The following is a 23474-nucleotide window of genomic DNA, read 5'->3' on the forward strand; positions in this document are numbered from 1 at the left end:
TAGAAAGATCAAATAAAATACTTTATAACTTATAAATGTACTGAAACTGACTTGCAGAGGGAGGCTGTTTTGCTCCCAAATGGAATTGACCACAAAGTGCTGGCCCTTATGAACACAAACACAAATCTGTATTTGCAGGCAAAAATCCATAAAATCTTCTCGTTTCTCATTTGTATGCAGTTGAGGTTAAATGCCACTCAGCAAGGGAGGCAGTGGGGGAAAGGTTGTTAGTGGTGGCATTACCAGGAAAAAGTGCTGAAACAAAACCCAAATGAAAACCCAGCCTGATGCATTGGGCCAGCTTCACACAGACCTGTTAGTAGTAGGTTTGGCTCAGCCCCAAAATGACTGTCGTCAAAGGAAACGGTGATGACGACAACGCGTACATCAGCTGCTAGAAACAAGAGATTCTCTGGGTACGCTGTTTGAACAGGGAGCACAAGTGCTTGCCACCACGTTCCCAGCAAGGTCCACATCCAAGGGACCCGACAGGTCTGGTTCCGCGTGCGTCTCCAGAAGGATCACTGATGGATGGTGTGCTTTGAAGCCTCTCCCTCGTCGTCGTCACTGTATTTTCTTTTTTAATAAAAGAGAAAAACGCGGCGCATGCTGTGCCATTCTCAAATATTTGCAGCGCGGTAAACTTTACAAGCAAATGAATCTGATTTGACCAATTAAAAGTGCCAAAAGAGGCGAGGAGTTGGATTTCCTGAAGATGTCCACGACGCACCGCAGCTCCCCGGCGCCTAACCAGAGCTACCTTTCCACAGCCAGCTATGCCACAACAGACCCCTCCGGTATGGAGAGGCACATTCGCCTGCTGCTTTTCGGTTTGTGCGTAACCATCGCCGCTGCTACTTTAGTCGGAGGTGTGTATTCGCTTCTGTCTCTCCTCCGGATGACGAGCAAAACCACCCTGTGTGTCATTGTGGCTTCCATGTCTGTGGATGACCTGCTCAGCGTGGTCCCCCTATCCTTGTTCATGCTCCTTCAGTGGGAGACGCGGGGAAGTGAGGGGTCGGGCAGCCTGTGCACTTTATCCGGACTTCTCTACGTGTTCCAGGGTGTTTCCAGCAACATGAAGGCTTGCCTCATAGCAGCGTACACTTTTTATGTCACCAAGAGGTTTGGAGTGCTTCAGTCTGTCCGCCGCCCCCTGACAGTGATGTGGGCTGTTGCCGGTGTGTGGGTTGTCAGCCTGACCGTCAGTGTTTTACCTTTGTGCGGATGGGGCAGCTTTACGCCTGCCTCTCTCGGATGTTTCCCAGAGAGCGACAGTTTTTACATCCTGCTGCTCTTCTCTTTGTATCTCTTGTGCTTTTGCGGCTTGCTATGTTTCTTTATCCCCCTCACGTATCAGCTGCTCTGCTCCAGAGAGCCCCAGAGGACTTTACTATACCCGAGCTATTTGGATATGGCGAGGGGACTGAGTGGCTCCGCTCCTCTCTGTGATCTCCAGTCCTTTTCCCAGAACAGTCTGGACCAGATTTTCGGGGTGTACAACGAGCTGAGCCCAAGTTCATGCGGGACAGAGGTCAGGGAGAAAGAGGAGAGGAGACTGTCCCCAGTGTCTGTCGGAGAGCAGAGAGCAGCGGTTGTCGGGGATACACCAGTGGTGTTTGCACAAAAGCGCTTCTCCATGATTCTAGCGATTGTCCGAGTTATATTATGGATGCCAATGATGGTAAGCAGTGTGACCAGGTGACCAAAGCCAAAAAGAAAAAATAGATAAACGTGATTAAAGAATACCCCGTAAAACCATTTAATTGGCCTATAACGGTAAAGGGGTGCGTTTCTTTAAAAAAAAAAAAAAAACTACCATCTTCATATATTTTAAATTGTCTATTATTTAGTATTGATATACATTGAAAATTAATTCCCAAACATGTGGCACCAACTCCGTAAATGGGGGCGACCCTTACACATTTAATTCAGAATAAAATTTTAAAAGAAAATCACTTTAAACTTAATTCTCCCTTTTTTATTACTGAGATCATTTATTCGTTTGGCGGGAATATAAGCAGAACGCCATGGCTCTGACAGCCCCTTTTGCTCTAAAGGATTATGAAGGGACTGTTCTTTCCATCTGAACTCTACCAAAAAAGACTTTCACAGCTAAATGAAAACTGATAGAGCACAGATTTGAAAAACACCTCGAAATCAAATCATAATTTCTGTTCGTGTTTGTTAATGTGGTATCAGACTTAAGAGTTTATAGGGAGGGTCATAATAATCATAAATGGGTATCTCTTCCAATCCTTTTTAGAAAAATCTAATGAAACCTCCTTTCTTTGTTGGATACCAATTAAGAAGCTCTGTATGTCCTTTGAGGCAACTTTTGGAAGCACTACAGTATTTTACTAGAAGTGTGAAATCTATATGTGGACTGTTTCAGACATCTAATCAGGGCTAATGATAAAGTCTAATTGAGTTTACATTTCCAACAGAACTAGAGAACAGAAGTTTACAGGTTTTATTAAACACCTCAGGACAGGATTCATTGGGTAACATTGTGAAATAACTTGTATGTTTAAAAAGACAAAAGACTATGGTATTGTGTTATATCACTTGTTTTTGCTAAATAAAAAAATTCTATCTGCATCTATCTGTATATCTATCTACCTATTAAACATAACCTGTTGCTTGGCCACAAACGCTGTTTTCAGAGGAACATTACATTTCTGAGAGAATATAGTCTAGTACAGTATATTAATGCATCTAATGTTTCGATCCATACTGTTTTGGTTCAAACTAAGTTAATAGTAATGATAATAGTTCATGTAAAATATAAGAAAAAGAAAATTGAAGAGTGTGGGCAAAACATCTGTGAATTTCCTTCCCATTCATGTGTCTCCTTCCTCATGCATTTTGAATCATTCATTCCTCTGTGAATTAATTTCCTCTTCCATTTTACTCTCAGACTTTGGTACTCGTACGGCACACATCAAATGCACGCAGCTCCTCTCTGGAGACTCTGAGCTTCTTTCTCACTTTGCTTGCACCTGCGGTCACTCCGCTGTTCGTGTTGTCTGAGCGCTGGATCCACATGCCATGTGGCTGCTTCATTAACTGCAAACGGGATCCAACACAGGAACCCTCAGGTAGATGATAATAAAATTTGCTAATGATGTACCAAGTGTGATTTCACACACTAAAACCTTGAATTTGTTTCCTAATGTGTGAAAAAGAAAAAAAGCTAAAAGGCTTTGTTTTATTTTACAGTCTGTGGGTGTAATTATATTAGTCTCATTTGCCTTCTTCACAGTGATGAAAAGAAGATTTGAGTTCAACCTTTCCTTCCAACAAGGCTATGGGGTATACAAGTTGTCACATGCCTCCAAGTCTCAGAGCAGCCCACCTATAGAGAAGCTCACTTATCACAGTCTTTTTAACTGTGACTTCCCAAATACTCGCCTTGATGCATTGGAACGTGGCGGGCTTTCCAGGCTGGGTCCCAATTTTGATTTCAGCACCTCATGCCCAGCGGACAGCTCCTCTCATGCCGGCCTCCTTCTGGAGGCAGTGGCCGGTGGAGGAGAGGCGCTGGCTGATTGTCCACCACTTCCCCACGAGAACCATGAGGATGATGAGGAATTCCGTTGTGTCCCTTCGATGCCCTCTCATCTCCGGGAGCAGGATCACAGTCTCATTGACACATCGTCAGTGTTTGAAGGGCCGGAGAGGAGGCTGTCTCATGAGGAGTGTCGCAAAATCGAGCTGACAGACTGGGAGTGGTGCAGGAGTAAATCAGAGAGAACACCCAGACAGGTACAGCACTGTCCAGAGTAGCTTGTTTATTAGTCTGATCTCAAACCATTAAATTTAGTCATTTGTATCTGTCATTGCATGGTTTATGGTTGGCAATAATTGATTTTTGCAGACACTAACTCTATTGCGTTCATAAAGTAATCAAATAACTGTGGTTTTATTTTCCAACCATGAGTTATTTAGGAGTATTTGGTGTCTAAAATGGATTTAATTTTCAATCTGCCTCTCCCTGTTTACATATGGCCAAAAGAACATTAAATCCTGCTTTGTTCAGACATCAAATTTGTACATAGCCACTCTTTAAAAGAGTGTTTGAAAAGAATGTCTGTTTGACTTTCTGTTTGTTGCCCTGTATCTGTTTGGGTTTTTTCCAGATCTGGGAATATTCCTCATTATAATCTAACTGACCGACTGAAAGTTGCACATGTAAATTTGATAAAATGGTTCAAATCTCCTCTCTTACATTCTCTTTATTCCCTTCGCCCCACTTCTGTTTTCCCTGCACATCTTTATCTGGATTCTGACTTGATCGAAATACTATCAGATGCAAACCTGTCTTTCAAAGCCAAACATGCATTCATTACTGCTCTGAGACTCTAAAATAAGATCACAACACCAGGTTCAGCTCTATTAATTGACTTAGCCTGGTGAGTTTATTTAGGGTAGAATCAAGAAGTGCAGTATTTACAGATACAAAATCATTATTAATAAGACTGAACATGTGAAAGTAAAGTCAGCTCTCTTGCATGTGCTTTTGTGTCTGCCATTCCTTATGAAACCACTTTTGGTTCAGTCATTGGTTCAAGTTCAGTCAAGAACTGTTTATCTTTTCACCATACTGCATAATGCATTGCTGTCTATCTGCCTCTGCCTAGTTGTGTTCATAAAGTCAATCAATTAGTTACTCTGTCCTGGGGTTAAAAAGTCCAAAGAACACTGAATATAAACGGTGATGGTCAAGACAGCTTGGTACAAGCACACAGACCCAGGCTCTGTCCACTAATTCATTTTTAATTCCATTTCTCTTTCTGTCACTGACCTCCTTAGCTCTGATAATAGCAGAAGCTTAATTCTCTTAGTGTTCTGCAAGACCAAACTGAATTGTTAAACAACAGATAGCAGAATTGTAGCAATTAATGCATCCTGGCAGTGGAGGTAACAGACACAGATGAGAGATCAGCCTCACTCTGCTCCTGAAATGACAGGGCAGCCACAAGCGTAACCTTTGAAATCGACTTGTAGCTTTTCCAAAAAAATAACACCATGAGCTTATTTTGGCCTCACAAAATTTGAACTGATGTGGAAACATATATGTTCACATAAAAAAAAAAGTGTGAATACAATTTTTGTTTCTCTCTCTCTCTCTCCTATTTTCTTTCCTTGCACCATTTGTAAGTTTGAAATGTTTTAGTATGAAAATCACCAGAGGGTGGAAAATCTACAGAGCACGCTTCCGCAGCTTGGCTTTGGCACTCACTTTGCATCATGTATAACTTTGAAATGCTCACTGCTGGCTTTGTTTGTATGTGTGTCTAGCCTACTTCTTAGTTTCTTAGTAGTGAAGTATGTGTGTCTGTAGATGCAGAAGTAAAAGTACAGTATGTCCATGTGTTAATGCAATACAATTACAAACAAACATGAAAATATGGCCTAACAGCAAAGACAAGAAACAACAAAATTAAGCTTCAGACATCCAGCAAAATCCCAATCCGCAATAAAATATATAGAAAAAAATTAGCTCACAAACACACCCAGCCAACCATCACTGTATACATACACAAAGCCAAACAAAAGATGAAAACCAAGCTGAACTATTTTGTGTTTTCCTGGCTGTGTTTTGTTCCTCGTTAGCAGACTAATGTCATTACCCAGCGTTTTTTCTTCTTACTGTCAGGCCCTCTGGCCTTCTGCATCCACAGGGAGAGGTGGAATTAGAGCCTAATAACATATTTACCCCCTCTGTGACTTTACACTCTGTTAGCAAGCACAGAGCAGGGGGTGCACTTACATGCCCTTTCCCTGAGGGGAAATGGAGTCTAATGTGCATTCACATGAAAGACACTGAAACCTGTTTACTCTTAGAATAATTCATCCAAAGCTGCAAAGTAAATTGTTCATAGCAATAAGGCTTGAATGAAGAGAATAAAAGAAACTATTGATTCATTTTGAATAAACATGGAAATAACACAACTAGAGTCCATTTACTCTTATCTTGACAGGATTTTTAGACATAAGACACAGACTTATTGCACTCTTTCATTGTATTAACATGAATTCATTGAACGTACACGGTCACATATGCACAATGTTTTAAGTCTTTTTATAGTGGGATTTTTCACCCAAAAAGCCAGAAAAGGGGAATTTGTGCATTTTAGGAAAATGTAGATTGTAGCATGTTATGATATTTCTTTAAGCTACAGAAGTTGTTTTCAGTCAGTAAGTTAACATGACACTAAATGAAAACAAATTATCTTTGTCCTAACCGGAATTTTAAAAAAGGTATAAATGTTAGTCTGATCTAAATCCTCAAATTCAAAGCAGGGGCCACATTGCTACCTAGCACCACAGTGTTGGACATTCTTTGGCCTATAAACTGATATGATTCTGATCAAATGGCTAAGATAAACTTAAACTGTGAATCGTCCTTAGTGCCTAAAATTAACAATATAGGTTTTAATGCCTTAACTTAACCAAACAGTGACTGAAAAGATAAGTAAATGGTGACTATAAACAAAAGTGAAGATTAACAAAGGTAACTGTAGAAAGTATTGTTTTAAGACTCAGACTCAGGGCCCACGGTTGACTTTCATATGTTTAATACGCCAACCATCCATCCATCCATCCATTTTCTATACCCGCTTAATGCGTCAGTTGGGTCGCAGGGGGGCTTGAGCCTATCCCAGCGGTCATCGGACGAGAGGCGGGGTACACCCTGGACAGGTCGCCGGTCCATCACAGGGCCACACAGAGACAAACGAGACAAACAACCATGCACACTCACACTCACTCCTAAGGATAATTTTAGAGTCACCAATTAACCTAACATGCATGTTTAATACTACACCAGCCAATTCTTCCAGGTTCCAAATATGGACATGGTTACAGCAGATGTGTAACAATTACTTTTGGAAATAAAACCATCTCAAATAATGTCCACCCAGAGAAACCAACTCATCATGTTTTTTCCGCTTTGATCAGATCAATTTAAGCACCATTGCCTGTTCTTACATTGCATCATATTTATTATCTTCCATTTCTCAAATATATACCCTCAGACAACATTCACCAGCACAAATTCCTACACATAATTCCTTATTGTTGCTCTCCAAACATCAATCTTTTGCTACATGCCTTCAACGGTGGCTGTTCTACTTTCTAGAAAGATAGTAAAAGAAATTTCATGCATTTTTTTTTTTATTATACACTGTATTTTTAAAGCCAATAATCACTCACGTCATTACAAAAAGTCAGTCAGACTGTAATTCATATATATATATTATCCCTTATGCTGCTATTTTCATTGATGAAGAATGGATTGATCTGTTTCCCATGTCCCAAATCAATGCATTACATTTTCTTATAATTCTAAGAATTTCTGTGAACATGTGTTGCTTGACAGAAACAGCAAATACTTTATAGTGTTGGTGCATATTTATAGTAGATATGATCAATATGCACGGTGCTGTGCCTCACAGCGAGAGGGTTCCTGTTTCGAATCCCTGCTGGGGTCTTTCTGTATGGAGATTGCATGTTCTCCCCGTGTATGCATGGTTTCTCTCTGGGTAATCCAGTTTCCTCCCAAAAAGATGCATGTTAGGTTAATTGGTGACTCTAAATTGCCCCTAGGAGTGAGTGTGAGCGTGCATAGTTGCATGTCTTGTTTGTCTCTGTGTGACTCTGTGTGCCCTGCCTCTCGCCCTATGACAGCTGGGATAGACCCATTCCAATCAATTCAGTAACTGTTGCAGCATTACAGTGCAAACAGTGGTATGAGATTTAAAGTCAGGATCATCACCAATCAAATCATTAGAATTTGCCATCTGCACATTTTATATCTCTGTGTTTATATGCTGGGGTAAAGCTTTCAAATTGTGTGTTTATTCTGAACATTTTCAACTATCAACTAGTTGCCATTTAACGTTGTAAAAATGTCACAGATGTCATACAAGAAAAGAAAACTTTACATTGACCAAAAAGGAAAAATCAAAGAGGCAACTCAATCATACAGATTCATTCAAAATACGTTTTTCTGTCAGGAGACACATTTGGCTTTAATGTGAAAGCAATTCACACCATAAATCTTTATATTCACAATTTGTATTTTTATATTAAAGAAAATAAAAAAATTGCAACTTTATATAGTACTGTACCTCCTACATTGGTGGGTTTTGAGCAGCATATGATATACTTGATGAAGATTTTTCAGCTCGACATTGAAGTCTTTTTCTTTTTGCTCCTTTTGTTCAGAATGATGCAAACACAATGCCAACCAAACAGACAGTCAGGGAGGACAAAAGATTGACATTGTCTTTGTTTCTGTGGTGCACGTTGTTACAATTAGATAATCACAATTAATTTGAAAATAATTGTCTGAAATAATTCAGATTGCTAATGAGTCCTGCCATGTTTTCACCACTGTTTCATTGCAGGGTCGCCTTTTCGGTCCTCTTCTAACTACTTGCAATGTCTCAAACACATTATCTTCACATAAGCTCACATTTGTATGTTTTGTGTTGATTTAGTCTCAGCTAAAATGCACTAAAATTGTGACAGGAAAATGTGAATCCAATCAATAAAAAAGAAAAAAAGAAAAAAAGCTGGTAAGAAGCCTGAGAGAAATTTAATTGATGCATCAAAGAATGAAATTGTACTGTACCCATAAAATTAGTTGATAAAAAATTCAGAGAGCAATTAAATGGCTTATCAATCATGCTTCTGCGTTTTGCTGTAAAAACTCCTGTTGCTAGTTTCTATATGCCGAGAGACCTAATGTCTCATTTCAGCAGCAGCATTCTGTTGATAGGGCCTTTATATGTAAGCCTCAAGGGGTCAAAATGGGTGGTCAGCACATTCATCTCCCTGAACTTGACATCATAATCACAATCAAAGCCCAATTTGTTTAAACACCAGGAATAAGAGGCAAAAGTGACCTTGTTGTTGTCGTGGAGCATTGTAGTCACTGACAACAACCTGCTGAGCTAAGTTGGCAGCTGAGTCATAGCACGAACAGCACAGAAGAGACCATTTTGTTTATGATGGCTCAGTTCCATAATGTGTACCAGTAAGGTACGGCAGTTAGTAAAACTGATTTTATGCTTCAGTGTCAGACAGATGCAAAGACAATTAATTAAACTGTGTAGCTGACCTATGCCTCTGTTAGTATTTTTTCTTTTGCAATATTTGGCAGCGAAGTTGCAACTAAGACTGCCTCAAATGACAGCTGAAAACAACTATGGCTCTATGATGAGGAACCATTAAATGTCAAACAAAAGTCACTTTTACTGAAACTACTCTAAAACAGCAAAAAGAAAATACGTTGAGTCTGTAGGTGTTGAATTGATTCTTTGGCAAAGCTTTTAGAATGAGAAAATAGTACGCAGCCAGCATTCGGACGTTTATGCTAGCATTATTAGCAAACCTAATTCATCACAGAATGTGTCCCACATGGGGTATCAAATTTTAGTAAAATAGCGTGATGTATGTATACACATACAAACTGCACCAATCACATAGGTTACACTCTGCATTGCAGTATAATGTAGTTAGACTCCTGAGAGATCATAAGTTCTGTGTGGGTCTGACAATAAAATCCACAATACAATACAGCATTCGCTTAAGCTTCTATGAAGGTTTTGAGGTTCGAGTTGTTTTAGATTATTAGAATTATGATCGTCTGGTTGCCCTGTTCTGAGTAGCTTTTAGCTCAGCTTCCCTGTCAGGATATCATCCTATGATTCTCCAAACTGAGAGCTCTCTGATCACTGACTACTGCAAGTTAGAAACATTGCATGGTACGCTATGGTTGGCTTTCCTTCTTTTCCTTATGCAACACACCTGTAACTGATATCAATGTACCCTTTTTTTGGCACTACCTCAACAGAGGTTCTAAGCGAGCCAAGCTGATACTGTACGGTATGTGTACAGACACTGTGGAGACAGTGCTGGCTGCTGATTGGTCAGAAAGAATCATCATCTGTGAGCTTGAACAGAAGTGTCTCTGTGGCCATGCACACACCGACACTTGCATGTTCTGTGAAGTCCTTTGAAAGTCCAGCACTCAATTTATAACCTAAAACATGGATATCTAATTTCTGTGCACATATCCCTTATTGTGTGCATGACTAATACGCAAGCACTAATAATGAGTAGACCAGTGTTAAGCTCTTAGTCGTTATGATCACTCCCACAAGATAAGAACTCTTTACTGTCGGTGTTGTGCTTGATGCTGACTGTTTCTTTTTTTCATGTTTCTCCTTTCTTCACAGCGATCATCAGGTGGTCTGTCAATCCCTTTGTGCGCCTTTCAGGGCACAGTATCTCTGCAAGCACCCACAGGCAAGACACTCTCTCTTTCCACTTATGAAGTCAGCAGCGATGGTCTCAAAATCTGCCCCGACAATGCCAAGAAGGTAATGTCCCTGACCCCAGTCTCTTCTTCCAGAGCTTTTTAGTAAGACGGCTACAATTCCTGTTAATAGCAGGCAATCAAAAAGATAGTTTGACATTTAGCAAATGTATGCACTTAAATCCCTTTAATCAAAGCAAGGTTCTACAAACGAAGTGTTTCTCATTTCCCTATTCACACGCACACACTTGCACACTAATTCCCAAATGTGCTTTTTAGGTTTTTTTACTGAGACTTAAATCAGCAGAAAATTGGACGGGTGCTTTCAAAGACACTGATGAAGATTTGTAACAAAATTAGTTCTTTCCTCAGCCACACAACCCACCTCCAAATTCAGCCTTGTAATTTTTGGGTCATACTGACAGATCTAAAAATATAGACTCTTGGAGTCTATTCCGACTCCAAGATTGTCAAAAACTGCTGTTTTTTCTAAGAGAAGTATGTAAGTTACAGGACCCTCAAACAGTAAGACTCACATGAAAGATCAGTTTAGGACAGCTTTTTTTTTCTCACATTCAGTTTTATTCTCTTGGTGACTCACTGTTTGGTTTTGGCAACATAATTTGTTTAAGCCCACACAATTTCCTAGTTAGACCCCAAAACTACTTGGTTAGGTTTAGGAAAAGAACTGTGGTCAGGTTCAAAAACCAATCTCTTTAGTTTTAGTTTTAGTTGCTTTGCTTCCTGCCATTTTCTTTCATATAGTCCCTGTTGATTTATTTTGTACAGAGACCAGCAGCCTAATCCTAACCCGCTTGCAGTCATGAGCTAACAATTTTGACTTTGTCTTTTCTCAGATTTCCCGTGTAGTCCTTTTAACAGCAGTACATATCACATGAAAAGCAGCAAGGCATTCAAAGTGTTAGGAAGTGTTTTGCTATTTGTTTGCACCTCTTTGAGATCATAATGCCCCATTCGTGGTGTTTCTGAGAAAGCTATTCTGATGGCCTCCTGATGTTGGTTTTGAAATAATTTTTCCATTCAAGCAAATTAATTTGAATCACAAAATGTAACTCTATCTATAAAGAGCTTTTTTCAGATACATCACTTTTTATTTTTATTTTATTTTTCAGAGTATGGGTAGAAATGAATAGTAAAAAAAAAGCTTTTGGTTAGACGACAATGAGGAACAGGGCTAAAATACAATATTTTTACAACTTGACCATCAGCTTGATAGATGCCATTTTGCTGGTTGCTGTGGTTGCACATCAACACCCCAACATGTCACTAGTGCACTTTTCCTGGTTGGGTTTAGATGCTATCAATTCATATCAAATTTACCATAAATTTAAAGCTGTCAAATTTTTGTTAATAATTTTGTTAATTCAGCAAACTTTTATTCATATGTAGTTTTAAAAAATGCATTTTTATAAAGTATGTACATATAAACTATACATATAAAATATATCTATACTGTTTTAACTTTTTAGTTACTGCAAACAACTTTTCAGTTCCACGATACTTAGATTTTCAGCTTGTCTATATATTTTGTACATGGCACTGTTAAATAAAGCTGTTTTAAATAAATGTATAAAACACCAGGGTTCAGATTAGAATACTAATAAAGAATATTTTTTTCTTTTGCACCACCATCACATCAATTTACATAATTTTGATGTTTTACATTGCGCTGCCTAATTGATCACTAGAGGTTGCATGTTCTTTTAATGTAATTATTGTAAGCCTGCATTAACAAACATGGGGTTGTTTTTGGGTGGAGGACAGTCTCATTACTGGACATGATGGAAAATCAATCATAATCTATGTAATGTATTACGTAAGTATTTCGGTATAAAACATGACAAGAGTTGAACATTAATTGAGGTAAAAGCATTTTTATTGAATCAAGTGCATATTTTAGTGTAGAAAAAACTGAACTGAAGTTAGTTTTCAGTGACATTTTACTGTTTATAAATAGCCTGTGTAATTAATGTCTCTGCTTTAAAGGTGGAAGTGTACCGCTCCAAATCCGTTGGCCATGAACCAAGTGCAGATGATGCAGCATCTGGAGGGCAGGCTGGAGATGTGAATGTCAGCTGTGTAGGAATGGGCATGGAGATCGGCGTGGGGATGGGGATAGGAACTGGGGTGGGGGACACCAATGTCAAGATCCACCTTGAGGTTCTGGAAATTTGCGACAACGAGGAGGCCATGGACAGTGTCTCTATCATCTCTAACATCAGCCAGTCCTCTACCCATGCCCGCTCGCCATCGCTGCGTTACTCCCGTCGGGAGAACCGCTTTGTCTCCTGCGACCTGGGTGAGACTGCGTCCTACTCTCTGCTCATCCCCAGCAGTGGCAACACAGAGGCAGAGACCATCAATATCACTATACCTGACACTGTGGAAGCCCACCGGCAGAACAGCCGGCGGCAGACACAGGAGAGCTCTGGGTATCATGAGGATATACAGCTGCTGAATGAGGCCTACCGAAAGCAGGAGGGGGAGGAGTGACTTACATACAGAATAACAAGAGGGGGGCTCTCAGGAAGAGACTGAAAGAGCAAATCAGACAGTATGTGCTGCAAGACAAATATCCTAATCATTCTAATTTTACTTCTTTTTGATTACTACTTTAACAGATGTGACAGGTGACCCAAATAAGAGACGCAGCTAATGACTGTTATTAATAGTCCGGTTGCCTGTTCTTGTACTTCCTCTTCAGGTAACATGATAAGAGCACACAGATCACTTATCTGTATATTACACAGACTGTAGATAGGACTGTAAAAGTAAAGTAAACTGGGTTAAAACAACATAGAAAGACAGCCAAAAGCTATAAAACGGCGTCAGTGAATCAGTATTCCCACAGAGATTTCCACCATATGGCTATCTGTCATAATGGGTAAAAAATTCACTTAGATGTTGAAAAGGAGGAGCCAACGTCCAATCACGTGTCTGATACGAAACAGCCCTATGGACTATGTAACTGGTGACTCAGCTAAAAGGGGAGGGGCAACCTGACCTGTGTGTGTGTGTGTGACTCATTCAAGTATGTGTTGTGCATAGAGATGACAATATCTGTGATGTCAGATAGCCACCAAAAGTATCTATATGTTTCATGGAAAAAAATTTGTTAATTTTACATAGATTGATTTTATCTGTATTACTTCAAAACCAGCTGCTATGTGTACAGTGTATTAGACCATTAGGTCGCCACATTAAATCAGAGAGACCCCCCTATCCATGTTGTAAATCTAAAACAAGAGGAGACCAGAGGAGAAGAGAGCTGAGTGATTATTTAAGAAGAGGTTAAGAGGATACTTATGCAGAATATTCTTTTTCTGCCTCATGCACATTCAGTGCAATTTGAATGAGTGACTGTGCATATTTTATTTAAGCAGGCAGCAGATGAATGTACATTCCAGGAATCATTTCTCTACCAGCTCAGTTCACTTGCCATCCAATCAGTGAGTCAGCGGTACCTGTCGCTTTCTACAGGCATAAATTCAGAAGTGGGGTCAAATTTCCACCAATAGTATGTGCATTTCATCACCATTTTGAATCATTTCATGGACTCTGAAAATCAAAAGCATCTAAATCTTTTTTCTCTTAGATAATATCAGTATATACATCAACACCTCAATGAACATTCACATGTATTTGTGTGTACAAACAGTAAAAAAAAATTATCTACGCAAATTTGACTATATATGTGCATTTGAGTTTGTTTTATGATGTTTTCTTCAGTATTTTGGCTTATTCATCCCTACATCTACACTTTGTGGACTTCATTTACAGGCTTGAAGTTGTCCTTTAGTGATTTCACCTCATGAGCTGCAAGAGCTCTAATTCTTCTGAAGACTGCTGTTATTAAAGACTCATAATGGGAAACTGCCTCCAACAGTTTTGAGACGTATTCCTGTGTCATGTTCTCTGGGGCACTTGATCAATTCTGAATGAATTATGACAAATTATGAATGTAAAGCTGTATTCAATGTCAACCTTTTTAGATGGTGATTGCCAAAGGCTGTCAGCATGAGCAGTGCTTCATCTCTGCACCCTAAGGGCTCATTCGTGGTAGCATGCAGGCATCCGTCTGCATCAATCTTGCCCCAGGCAGAGGGAAGGATTTTGGGTATTCAACCAACACAGACAACCTTGCGTGCAGTCCTCCAAAAATAATACAGAGCAGAGCTCTCTGAGATGAAAGCCAAATGTTGACTGGTTGAAAGTTAGCTCAGTCCAGAGGGGGAGACGATTTAATTACAAAGAGGAAAAAGAGCAGAAAAACATTTTTTAGCACTTTAGTTTCTTTCTATTGCAAAGCAGATTTTTGTCCACTTCTTCTACAGGAGAACATTTTTACATTTTCTGCTGAATTTTTTATTTTGTGCTCAATGTCAGTGTTTTGAACCTCTGCTGTTGGCACCAACAACATACATTTTTAGAGATTTCCACCAAGTTGCAGAGGAATGCTATAAAAGGCAGGCTTAAGTTTGTACGTGGTATCGTGAGTGGACCGAAATAGAAGTAATCGTATCAACTGTGTTTTTTCTCCATGTTAAACAGGACTACAGTTAGAAAATACTTATTCTTACTTGTCTTGCATATGAATTCTGATTTTGGAGTCAACTGTTTCTTATTACTGATGCCAACTCTCAAACCTCTCAAATGGGAAAAACAAGGCTAATTAGGAGCCATAATCAACTCCTTTAGAGGCTGACCTTGATTGTATGTAACATCATTGAATGTTGTGCCCCTAGGATAAGTGTAGTATGTCTGACTAATCCTCAACAGCAGTATATTTTTATTGTGCTCAGTGCTTGAGGTCATGCAAAATTAGTATCAAAGACACTCAATTTTCTTTTGTTCTTGGAAGGTATCACTAATTATTCATTATATTTTTTGTGCGCGTCAGACAATTAGAGATTGAGTCTTTGAGGAAGAGGAAGAGAGGTCAGAAATCAAATTAGGAGAAACGTAAGAGAAAAATGTGGCAGATAGCAGCAAATATAAAAAGTCTAATGATATAAAACCTACGATTATCAAAGGTCTTGACTAGCAGATATTCCTCTTTTTTATAATTTCTCTCTGACTCAAGGATGCTCTCTTCCTATTCACAACCTCCGATTATGCTGAAACAATACGAGGCAGGTAAGTCAAAATTTACATTCATGCGACTGAATAAGTACATCCCATCAGAACAGAAGGCTTTTTATATTCAAACAACACAGCAAACTTTTGATTCATACTGAAGCCATGCCAAAACAACATGGTTGTTTATTCAACATATTGTGCACTACAAGGAAAAACGGCTTTTTTTTCAGCATAAATTTCAAAAGATGGTATGTTTCTTTGAATAAAGTAGGTACAGCCTTAACAGAGAGATACACACAGAGAGTAGTATTTTCTATATTCAGCAGAATGTTCTCACAGACATTTCTCATCATTTTGAATCACTCCCTTACATCATTTTGCTGAAACTTTTAAACTCTCTTCAATGTAAAATACCCATGCAGATTTGCATGTATGTACTGTCTGTATATACTGCCCTTAAAACATTTTAGTGGGATAAATGGCAAAAGGACTTTATTTATTTAGTCTTTAGTGTACAAGTCATTTGCACACAAATTCATATAGCACTTCCAAATCCATGCAGTACTTGTCTCTGTCATACAATCACATACCAATGAGTCAATCTAGGACACTTCGACATGTAGACTCTGGATCGTAGACAACACATATCCATCCTAAGTCACAGCTCCCTTGTGAAGATTTGGGTTTTAATTTTGCCATTACAAAACTCTCTGGTCCTATTTTTTTAGCAATTTCTTTTTGGTTTTAGTGTTATGCAGAGGATCATTATCCTGTTGAATGGTCCACTCCCTGTCAGGCAGATGGCCTGACAATATATTTTAGAACTCATTATGTATGATGCAAATTAATTATTTTAATCAATTTGTTTGACAAAAACTGGCCTTTTTAAAATATATCTAAACATGTTAGTGCGTACGAAATGGAGCTTCTGAATATCTCAGTAACACACCAAGTAAAGGCAGTTAAGGATCAAATCACTCCTGCTCAACTAGTCTCAAATAGGCCTGGGCACTCTGCACATGCTCTGACGTTCCATCCATTTGGATCTTTTTGTAAAAATAGTAAAGTTTAAGTGTATATACAACCAAATTCCAAATAAATTCATTCATCTATTTTTCTGTTTCTTTTGTCAGACGGCCAAAAAAAAAGGCACGCAACGGTGTTTTTAAAAATAGCCTTTTCTCCACTTTGATTTGAAGAAAAAAGGACTCACATTCACACAAATTCTACATAAAAATGGACAGGACTGAGGCAATCTCATGATAGTTTCCTGTCCTTCAAGAGGCCCTTACAGGGGGGAAGCAGTTCACGCTAATGCAACATCGATATCCTGGAAATACAAAGGTTCTCTTTTAAAGTGCCCCCAGCAACTCCAGGTCTGACCAGGTTAGGTCCAAAACTGGCAATGTTGGCGTCAGGTTTTATTTATGTGCGAACATATAAAAACTCCCGCAGGGAAGGTTTGCACCAGTACTATATTAGCCAAGTCCAACAATGCCATGTAAACAAAGGGGAGATATATATTTGTGACTTTAAATCAAGGGTATAGTTGCTTTCAATCTGATGTTACAAGCCAAAAACCCCCAATTTTCAGATTCACACACAAAAGTTACTAACAGTCATGTAAAGTCTTTACCCGGGGGGAGGCATTGTTCGTTTGTTCCCAGCCTGAAAGACAACATCTGTGCAGTGAATTTGAATTCAGATATACTTACATGTCCAATGACCTCCCACATAGAAAGTTAAAAGCGGTTGAATGGTCTTGTTTGTTTTCTCACACAGTCCGCAGCTTTGTGGTGTATAACATACTTTAGTCAGTAAGTCGAACCTGCTCCTGTACATTTATACTTGGATGAGGATTGCAGCTCACTCAACTGTATAAGTAACTGTATTTGACAGCAACTTGTCCCTGAGGCTGTGAAGTAACCCCTGATTGTTACATTTACCACAATGCTTCACAGCTGTTATGACGTTCTTCTGCTTACAAGATGCCTTTAGTCTGCGCCAAATATGTATATTCTTACTGTACAAATTTATCTTGAACACATAGTGCCAAAAAAGGCCCATGCAAACTGTTTTTGGCTCTAATGTTCTGCGGAGACATCAGAGAAGACAGCTAAAGTCACATGTCAAAGGTTTGAATGAACCAAGTTCCTATTTTCACTCCTTAAAGAGGTTTTTATCACTGGCACAACCTGGAACCCCAGACTATTACTTACATTTAAGAATGACTCGTCCTATGGGACTGATTTATTATTTGTTTCATTTGAATTAACTGAAATTATGATGAAATCTACAAAATGTTAGTTATATCTATATTTTGTTTAAATACATCACCTTTATCTATTTACACACTTTCATGGAGTATCAACTGTTTACTTGCTCGATTGTATTTGCAAAACTCACCATTTCCTTGGGATGTCCTTATTTTTTTCAGTGGCACCAATGAAATCAATACATGCATCTTCAGTGAGCACGGCATGTTTTATTAAACATGTAAGGCAAAGCCAGAGAAGGATAAAAAAAATATATACATGTGAAAAATTCAATATAAGGTTCTTTTACTTCAGAGATTTCTTGTGTGGATCACAGGTATCCCAGAGCGTAGCAAACAAGGTGAATTATACATCTGCAACAGTGCTGAGGGGAATGTGGAGACTTTGAACAAATGAAACATTCATTTCTCCTTTCGTAACATTTTGTTTGCAACACTCATCTTCAACTCAAAAGGCTTTTCTGCTCATACAATCTCAGCTTTAGTTTTCAGCAAATTTCTAATACTTTCCTACTCTGAAGTCTCAGCCCAATTGCTTTTTCTTTCTTGTCGACATATTTTTAATCCCCAATACCTGCCCTTTGGAGCAGCTAGCTTAGATATTGATAGTGCTCATAGATTTCAAAATACTGTCACAGGTTAAAGTGTTTGCATATGAGGTGGAAACTTGAGAGTTAGCCCTCACTCAATAAAAGTTTTCCATTTTCCATTTGTTACTTTTTAAAGACGTAATTGAATACATTTGTCACATTTGAACATTTTTAAAATCAGGGTCGAACTATATTGAAGGCTTTTATCCAAAGTGACTTATGATAGATATAATGGGATGAAGCTGGTGAAAATGAATTACTCAACGAAGACAAATATACATAAAGTTTTCACATAAATTATGCTCATATTTCACAAAGTGGAGCTCCTTTCATCCAGACAAATGATCGTTCTAAACTTCTCAGTCTTTTCCAGTGTGTCTGTATGCATTTCACTTAAAAGTTTATTAAATTCTTGCATAATTACATAATTCAGTGTATATTCAATTTAATCATGTGGGAGTGTGTGAGAGGAATATATTTATTAAAAAGGACTTGTGCATGTTGCATGACAGCCACACAGATCTTAGGATTGGATCTACTCTGCAACTTCCCATGTGCAGGGCCCCTTTTACACCTCTCTCCATGTTGTGCCATCTGTTCAAAATGTTTAATGGCACAGTTTGGAATGTCTCTTAATTTTGTGCAAAGACAGACAAAAATAAGAAGTTGACCGAGGAAAAAGAACACATGCAGGAACAAGAATAAATGTAATTGATTTAGTATTCCAGGTTATTCAAAACAGTAGATAGAGGTATATAATCCAATAACATTTAGCTATTGCTGTGAACACCCAGATGTTCAGTGAAAGTGAAGTGCATTAATATGAAGATTGTTTAGTTACCAATCACTAGAACGTTCAGAAATAACAACACAGCAGAACAACAAACTGACTTGAAACAATCTTTTACCAAAAAAGATGGGGGAATTAGTTGTTTTCAGACATGGTTTACTCAAAACTTTCATATCACTGTCACAATAAATGCTAGAACCATGAAGGTTGTTAATTTAATGTAACAAGTGTATTTTTAGTTAAAGGTTGATAGATCAGCATTCATAACTAAAATTTACTTGAATTCTAGGTGAGAATAGCACCTAAAGCTTGGAAAGCTTGGAATCTGTCAATGACAAGTATTCACCAAAGTGCCGCAGTACAGCAGAGCCAGAGCCAGAGCCAGAGCCTGTACTGTAAGGTGACAGTCTATAACAGTCATGGTAGATCTTTGTCATTTGGATGTAACCTTTAAGGCCCAGAAAAGAGGTCATCCCCTAATGTTCTTGTGAGCCAGAACGAGATAAACCTTTTACAGGACTTATAATAGCGCTGACTGTCTCTGTCTGTGTAGACAGTAACCCAACAATGTATTAACTGACAAATTGTAGCTCAATCAGTGGTTCCCCACTCTAATGTTTTTTTCCTCTATTAAAAGGATGAACGCATTGTGCTTTATAAAAGTCTTGAGTCACCTCTGATTTCTTTATACATTAATCAGGAAAACAAGTAATAGGTTCATTAATTCACTGAAACGTGTAAACCTAAATGGAAACAAAGCATATAGGGTAGAAACAGAGTTTGTACAATTTTAATGAGCCGAAATAGTCCTAATATGAGTACCTTTATTCTTCAACACAACCTGAACCCTCTTGGACAAGCTTTCTTGTAATTTCTTTAGCTAGTCTTCAGGAATAGTTCTCCAGGCTTCTTGAAGGACAGTTCAAAGCACATCTTATGATGATAGCTGCCTTTTTTTCTGTTACCTGTCAAGATGATCCTACACTGCTTCAATAATGTTGAGGTCCGGGCTCTGGGGAGGATTCATCACTCCATAAGACCTGTTGCCACTGATTTTCAATTCAGTTATTGTGCCATTTGGCATAGCTCAGCCTTTTCTCACTTGTTTATCTTCCTTAAGAATGGCTTCTTAACAGCCACCAGACCATTTCTGATGAGACGTTAGTGAACAGTAGCTGGATCAACGGAAAGCACATATGTGTCTCTCTGTTTCCACAGATTTTTTAAAGACACAGTGCACACCTTGCTGAGATATGCCAAGTTTTCAGCCAGTAGGTCTTCGTGAATGACCTAGTTGGTGCAAAAATACTATTTTATGCCTGTCAAACTGTGTTATCCTTGCTATTTTTGGAGCTGCAACAAGAGAAATAGGAACAAATTGTGTGTCTTTGCAACAGGCTGCTAAAAACATAGAGCATAAAAACGGCATTTTGAATTTTGTTTTCCATCGTGCAGATACAACACTGGTTCTCCCTGGATTTAAATTATTTCTTTATGCTTGAATAGTTCATAAGTCAGTGTTAAGTTACTTTAAAAAACAAACAAACACATTTCTCTGAAAAAGAGTCTGGTACAAGAACTGGACTGAAAATGTGTGCAAAAGCAGCCAATGTCCAAAGACAAACTTCGAAAGACCTCCAGAAAGCCTGAGGAATTATTTCTCAAGAATACCATGAAAGATAATAAGAATCTCTGACTCCTTGGAAGCAAAATATCAAGAAATGAGGGGTGGCTCAAGACTTTTGCACCGTGCACAGAAATCCTAAATATTAGAGCCATGAGGAAATTATGTATTAATGGTTCATTAGAGACACTTTTACAGAAACCGTGTCTGGATTAAAGTCTCCAAGTTATCGACTGAGTTTAAAGGTTCAGTAAGGCTACTTAAAATTGTTTCATACCTATCATTTTGGTTATTGGGGACAGATATGTGGTTAGTCTACAGGCGTCTGCTCATGACATTTCTTGCTAATTGCTATGTTCTCACAGTTTCCTGCTTTTGTTAGATTAACTGTGTACACAAATCAGCCCCCATGAAATAAGCAGTTAAAGGAGTTGAGACGATCAGATGTTATTATAGAGTATTTTGTCCAGTTACTAATGCTGAAATATTTACAAATTAACAAAAATAATTTTTTTTTTGATGCAATCATATCTTGCGCCCTGGCTTGACATCTACACCAGTATTCACTGGTAGGCAGCCTGAAAGGAAATAGAAAATAGATCATTCAGCTTTTGAAGAAACTTGTCTATGTGCAAAAAAGTTGCCAAAGCTGCTAGATCCTCCCATTTTCCAAGCATCGTTTCGTCAAATCTTTTTTTTATAACAGTCACTTCTGTACTTAACCCACCATCCAGACTACTCACTGAAGCTTCGCTCATTAACTGCAGCTCTTTTAAATCCTTATTCATCACCACAATGAAAGTTGTTAGACTCCACATCCATCAACTAAATGGAGGCCACATTATGATCCCCCAGCTCTGCTGAGGACAGCATCACGAAACTGAAGTGTTCATATTGTTCCAGAGACATTTTGCTCTCTAGATTTCTGAAAAAAAGTTGTTGGTGCCGCAATCTTAAACGTTGTAAATAGCTTTCACTCTTCTGGTTATTTTTCTTCACACATAAAGCGTGGAAAAGGAAAACTACTTCTCAACAATTCCACATTTTGACCTTTACAATTTCACATCTTCCTCCCTGTAGACCCCAGCTCTAAATCTAAAAAAAAACACTTCAGAGCTTGGCTTTTTCTGAATGCATAATATATTGCTCGCTGGGACAAAACTTCCTTTTCTCAACCAAAATTCTTCTGTATTCTCTTAAAACCAGTCTCAAGACTGACTGTTCTTTTTCAGTCAAGACCCTTGAGCCATGAATCTGCTTCCTCTCTCCCAGTATCTTATCACATTTCTAATCTCGGGTTACTGGCCTGACTTTGCTGTTTTGTCTTAGTATGTGTCTTCCTTGCTGTATCCTAGGTGGTCAAGGGGGATGGCTTTTCTAACACAGTCTGGCTCTGCAGAGGTTTCCTCAAAGTTTAAAGGGAGTTTTTCCAACTCTCTGTTGCAAAGCTCTTTGTTGAAGGTAATTATCAAGCCTCACAATGTACCCTTTCTTGAGATTAATTTTTTTGTTGAAAATAGCTATATACACGCTATATAATCTTATATAGCTTATACGCTATATAGCTATATAAACTACGGTGAAATTAATTTAACTGAATTACCTGCCTGATGGTCTGAAACTGACACATTCAGCAACATCTTTTACACTGTGAAAATTGTTCAGTGACATAAAATTTAAATCATGTACAGGATTGAACTGAAAATAGTTTAAGGTAACATATAAAATGATAAAATATGAGAAACTGTTTCCAGTAAGATTTATACATGTTGTTAAGTATGGGTAAATATTACATTTGATTCCAGAAATACCTTAAAAATGGTACTGGCCCAAATTAATAACATGACAGGTAACAGGAGTAGGACTGAGTATCACAATTTACAATTAATGTATCCTAATGTAACAGACATAATAGGTTTCATCTTATACTATTACTGGCATCATTAAAATAAATATTTTTATAAAACAGAAAAAGCAATGCATCAACTGAACTGAATGAGCTTTGTTGTGGACATCATAGCATGGGCTTAGCAAGAGGGTTTGTTGCAGCACAAGGCATGGGAAACGTGTAGGCTACATCAAGACGTGTTGCCATCAAGACAAAGTAATTTGATGGAGATGTGTACTATAAAGAAAATCAGTGGCTAAGCGAGCTATGAGCTGAAAGTCAGCGTTTTCCAGTTTTCGGTGTCACGAAAGTGGCTCTCTTTTAACTTAGCAAGATCGGGGGCACAAGTTAAATATCGAAACTGTTGACCCACCAAAGTAGGTTTGCAATAAGAGTGAAACAAGATGTAGAAGATGCGCGTTGCGTTACCATGGGAACAGTGCATTAGTTAGTGAGTAGGTGTGCTTTTATATCTTATTCCAATTTTTCAACAACAATATTTCAGACAATATTAAATTAATTAAATCTTGTATCCAGCAGTCATGATATAAACAGTGGGCGTCTATTAACGAACTAATTTGCACAGCGAACTATTTTCGAACAGCGATCCTGACTAGTCCTAAAGTGTTCCGAGAGGAAACCCCGAGACACTGACATTGTTACTACTGATTGGACATTTGGGTTCTTTCGAGCCATATAACACGTAGAATGCCTGGCTGTGTTGAACTTGCATCGTATAACTGATCCTATCACAATTTCTCCAAGTGAGGTACTTGGCAGCACTGGTTTTAAAAACGTCCAGCCTCAGTGCAAGTATATGGCGAACGACCAATCCTGAGGCGTTACGTCAATATCCAGCTGCTGAAAATTGTGA

General features: G+C 38.5%; 1 protein-coding gene across 1 annotated transcript; it reads left to right on the top strand.

The window, feature by feature from the left end:
- Window positions 1-562: 562 nt before the first annotated feature.
- On the top strand, window positions 563-14063 carry LOC140313726 (probable G-protein coupled receptor 149). The gene is made up of 5 exons (XM_072391716.1): window positions 563-1684; window positions 2921-3101; window positions 3266-3768; window positions 10254-10397; window positions 12341-14063. The coding sequence occupies exons 1-5, from the start codon at window positions 716-718 to the stop codon at window positions 12845-12847; spliced, it is 2304 nt and encodes a 767-aa protein (XP_072247817.1). The 5' UTR covers window positions 563-715; the 3' UTR covers window positions 12848-14063.
- Window positions 14064-23474: the final 9411 nt, after the last annotated feature.

The sequence above is a fragment of the Leuresthes tenuis genome, unplaced genomic scaffold (assembly GCF_036924035.1).
Source record: "Leuresthes tenuis unplaced genomic scaffold, fLeuTen1.0.hap1 SCAF_9, whole genome shotgun sequence".
NCBI lineage: Eukaryota > Metazoa > Chordata > Actinopteri > Atheriniformes > Atherinopsidae > Leuresthes > Leuresthes tenuis.

Excerpts from the sequence above, each read along its gene's own strand:
- LOC140313726 (XM_072391716.1), top strand. The coding sequence starts at position 716 with ATGTCCACGACGCACCGCAGCTCCCCGGCGCCTAACCAGAGCTACCTT. Across the intron at positions 1,685-2,920 it reads TATTATGGATGCCAATGATG|ACTTTGGTACTCGTACGGCA; the intron begins GTAAGCAGTGTG and ends TTTTACTCTCAG. Across the intron at positions 3,769-10,253 it reads CAGAGAGAACACCCAGACAG|CGATCATCAGGTGGTCTGTC; the intron begins GTACAGCACTGT and ends CTTTCTTCACAG.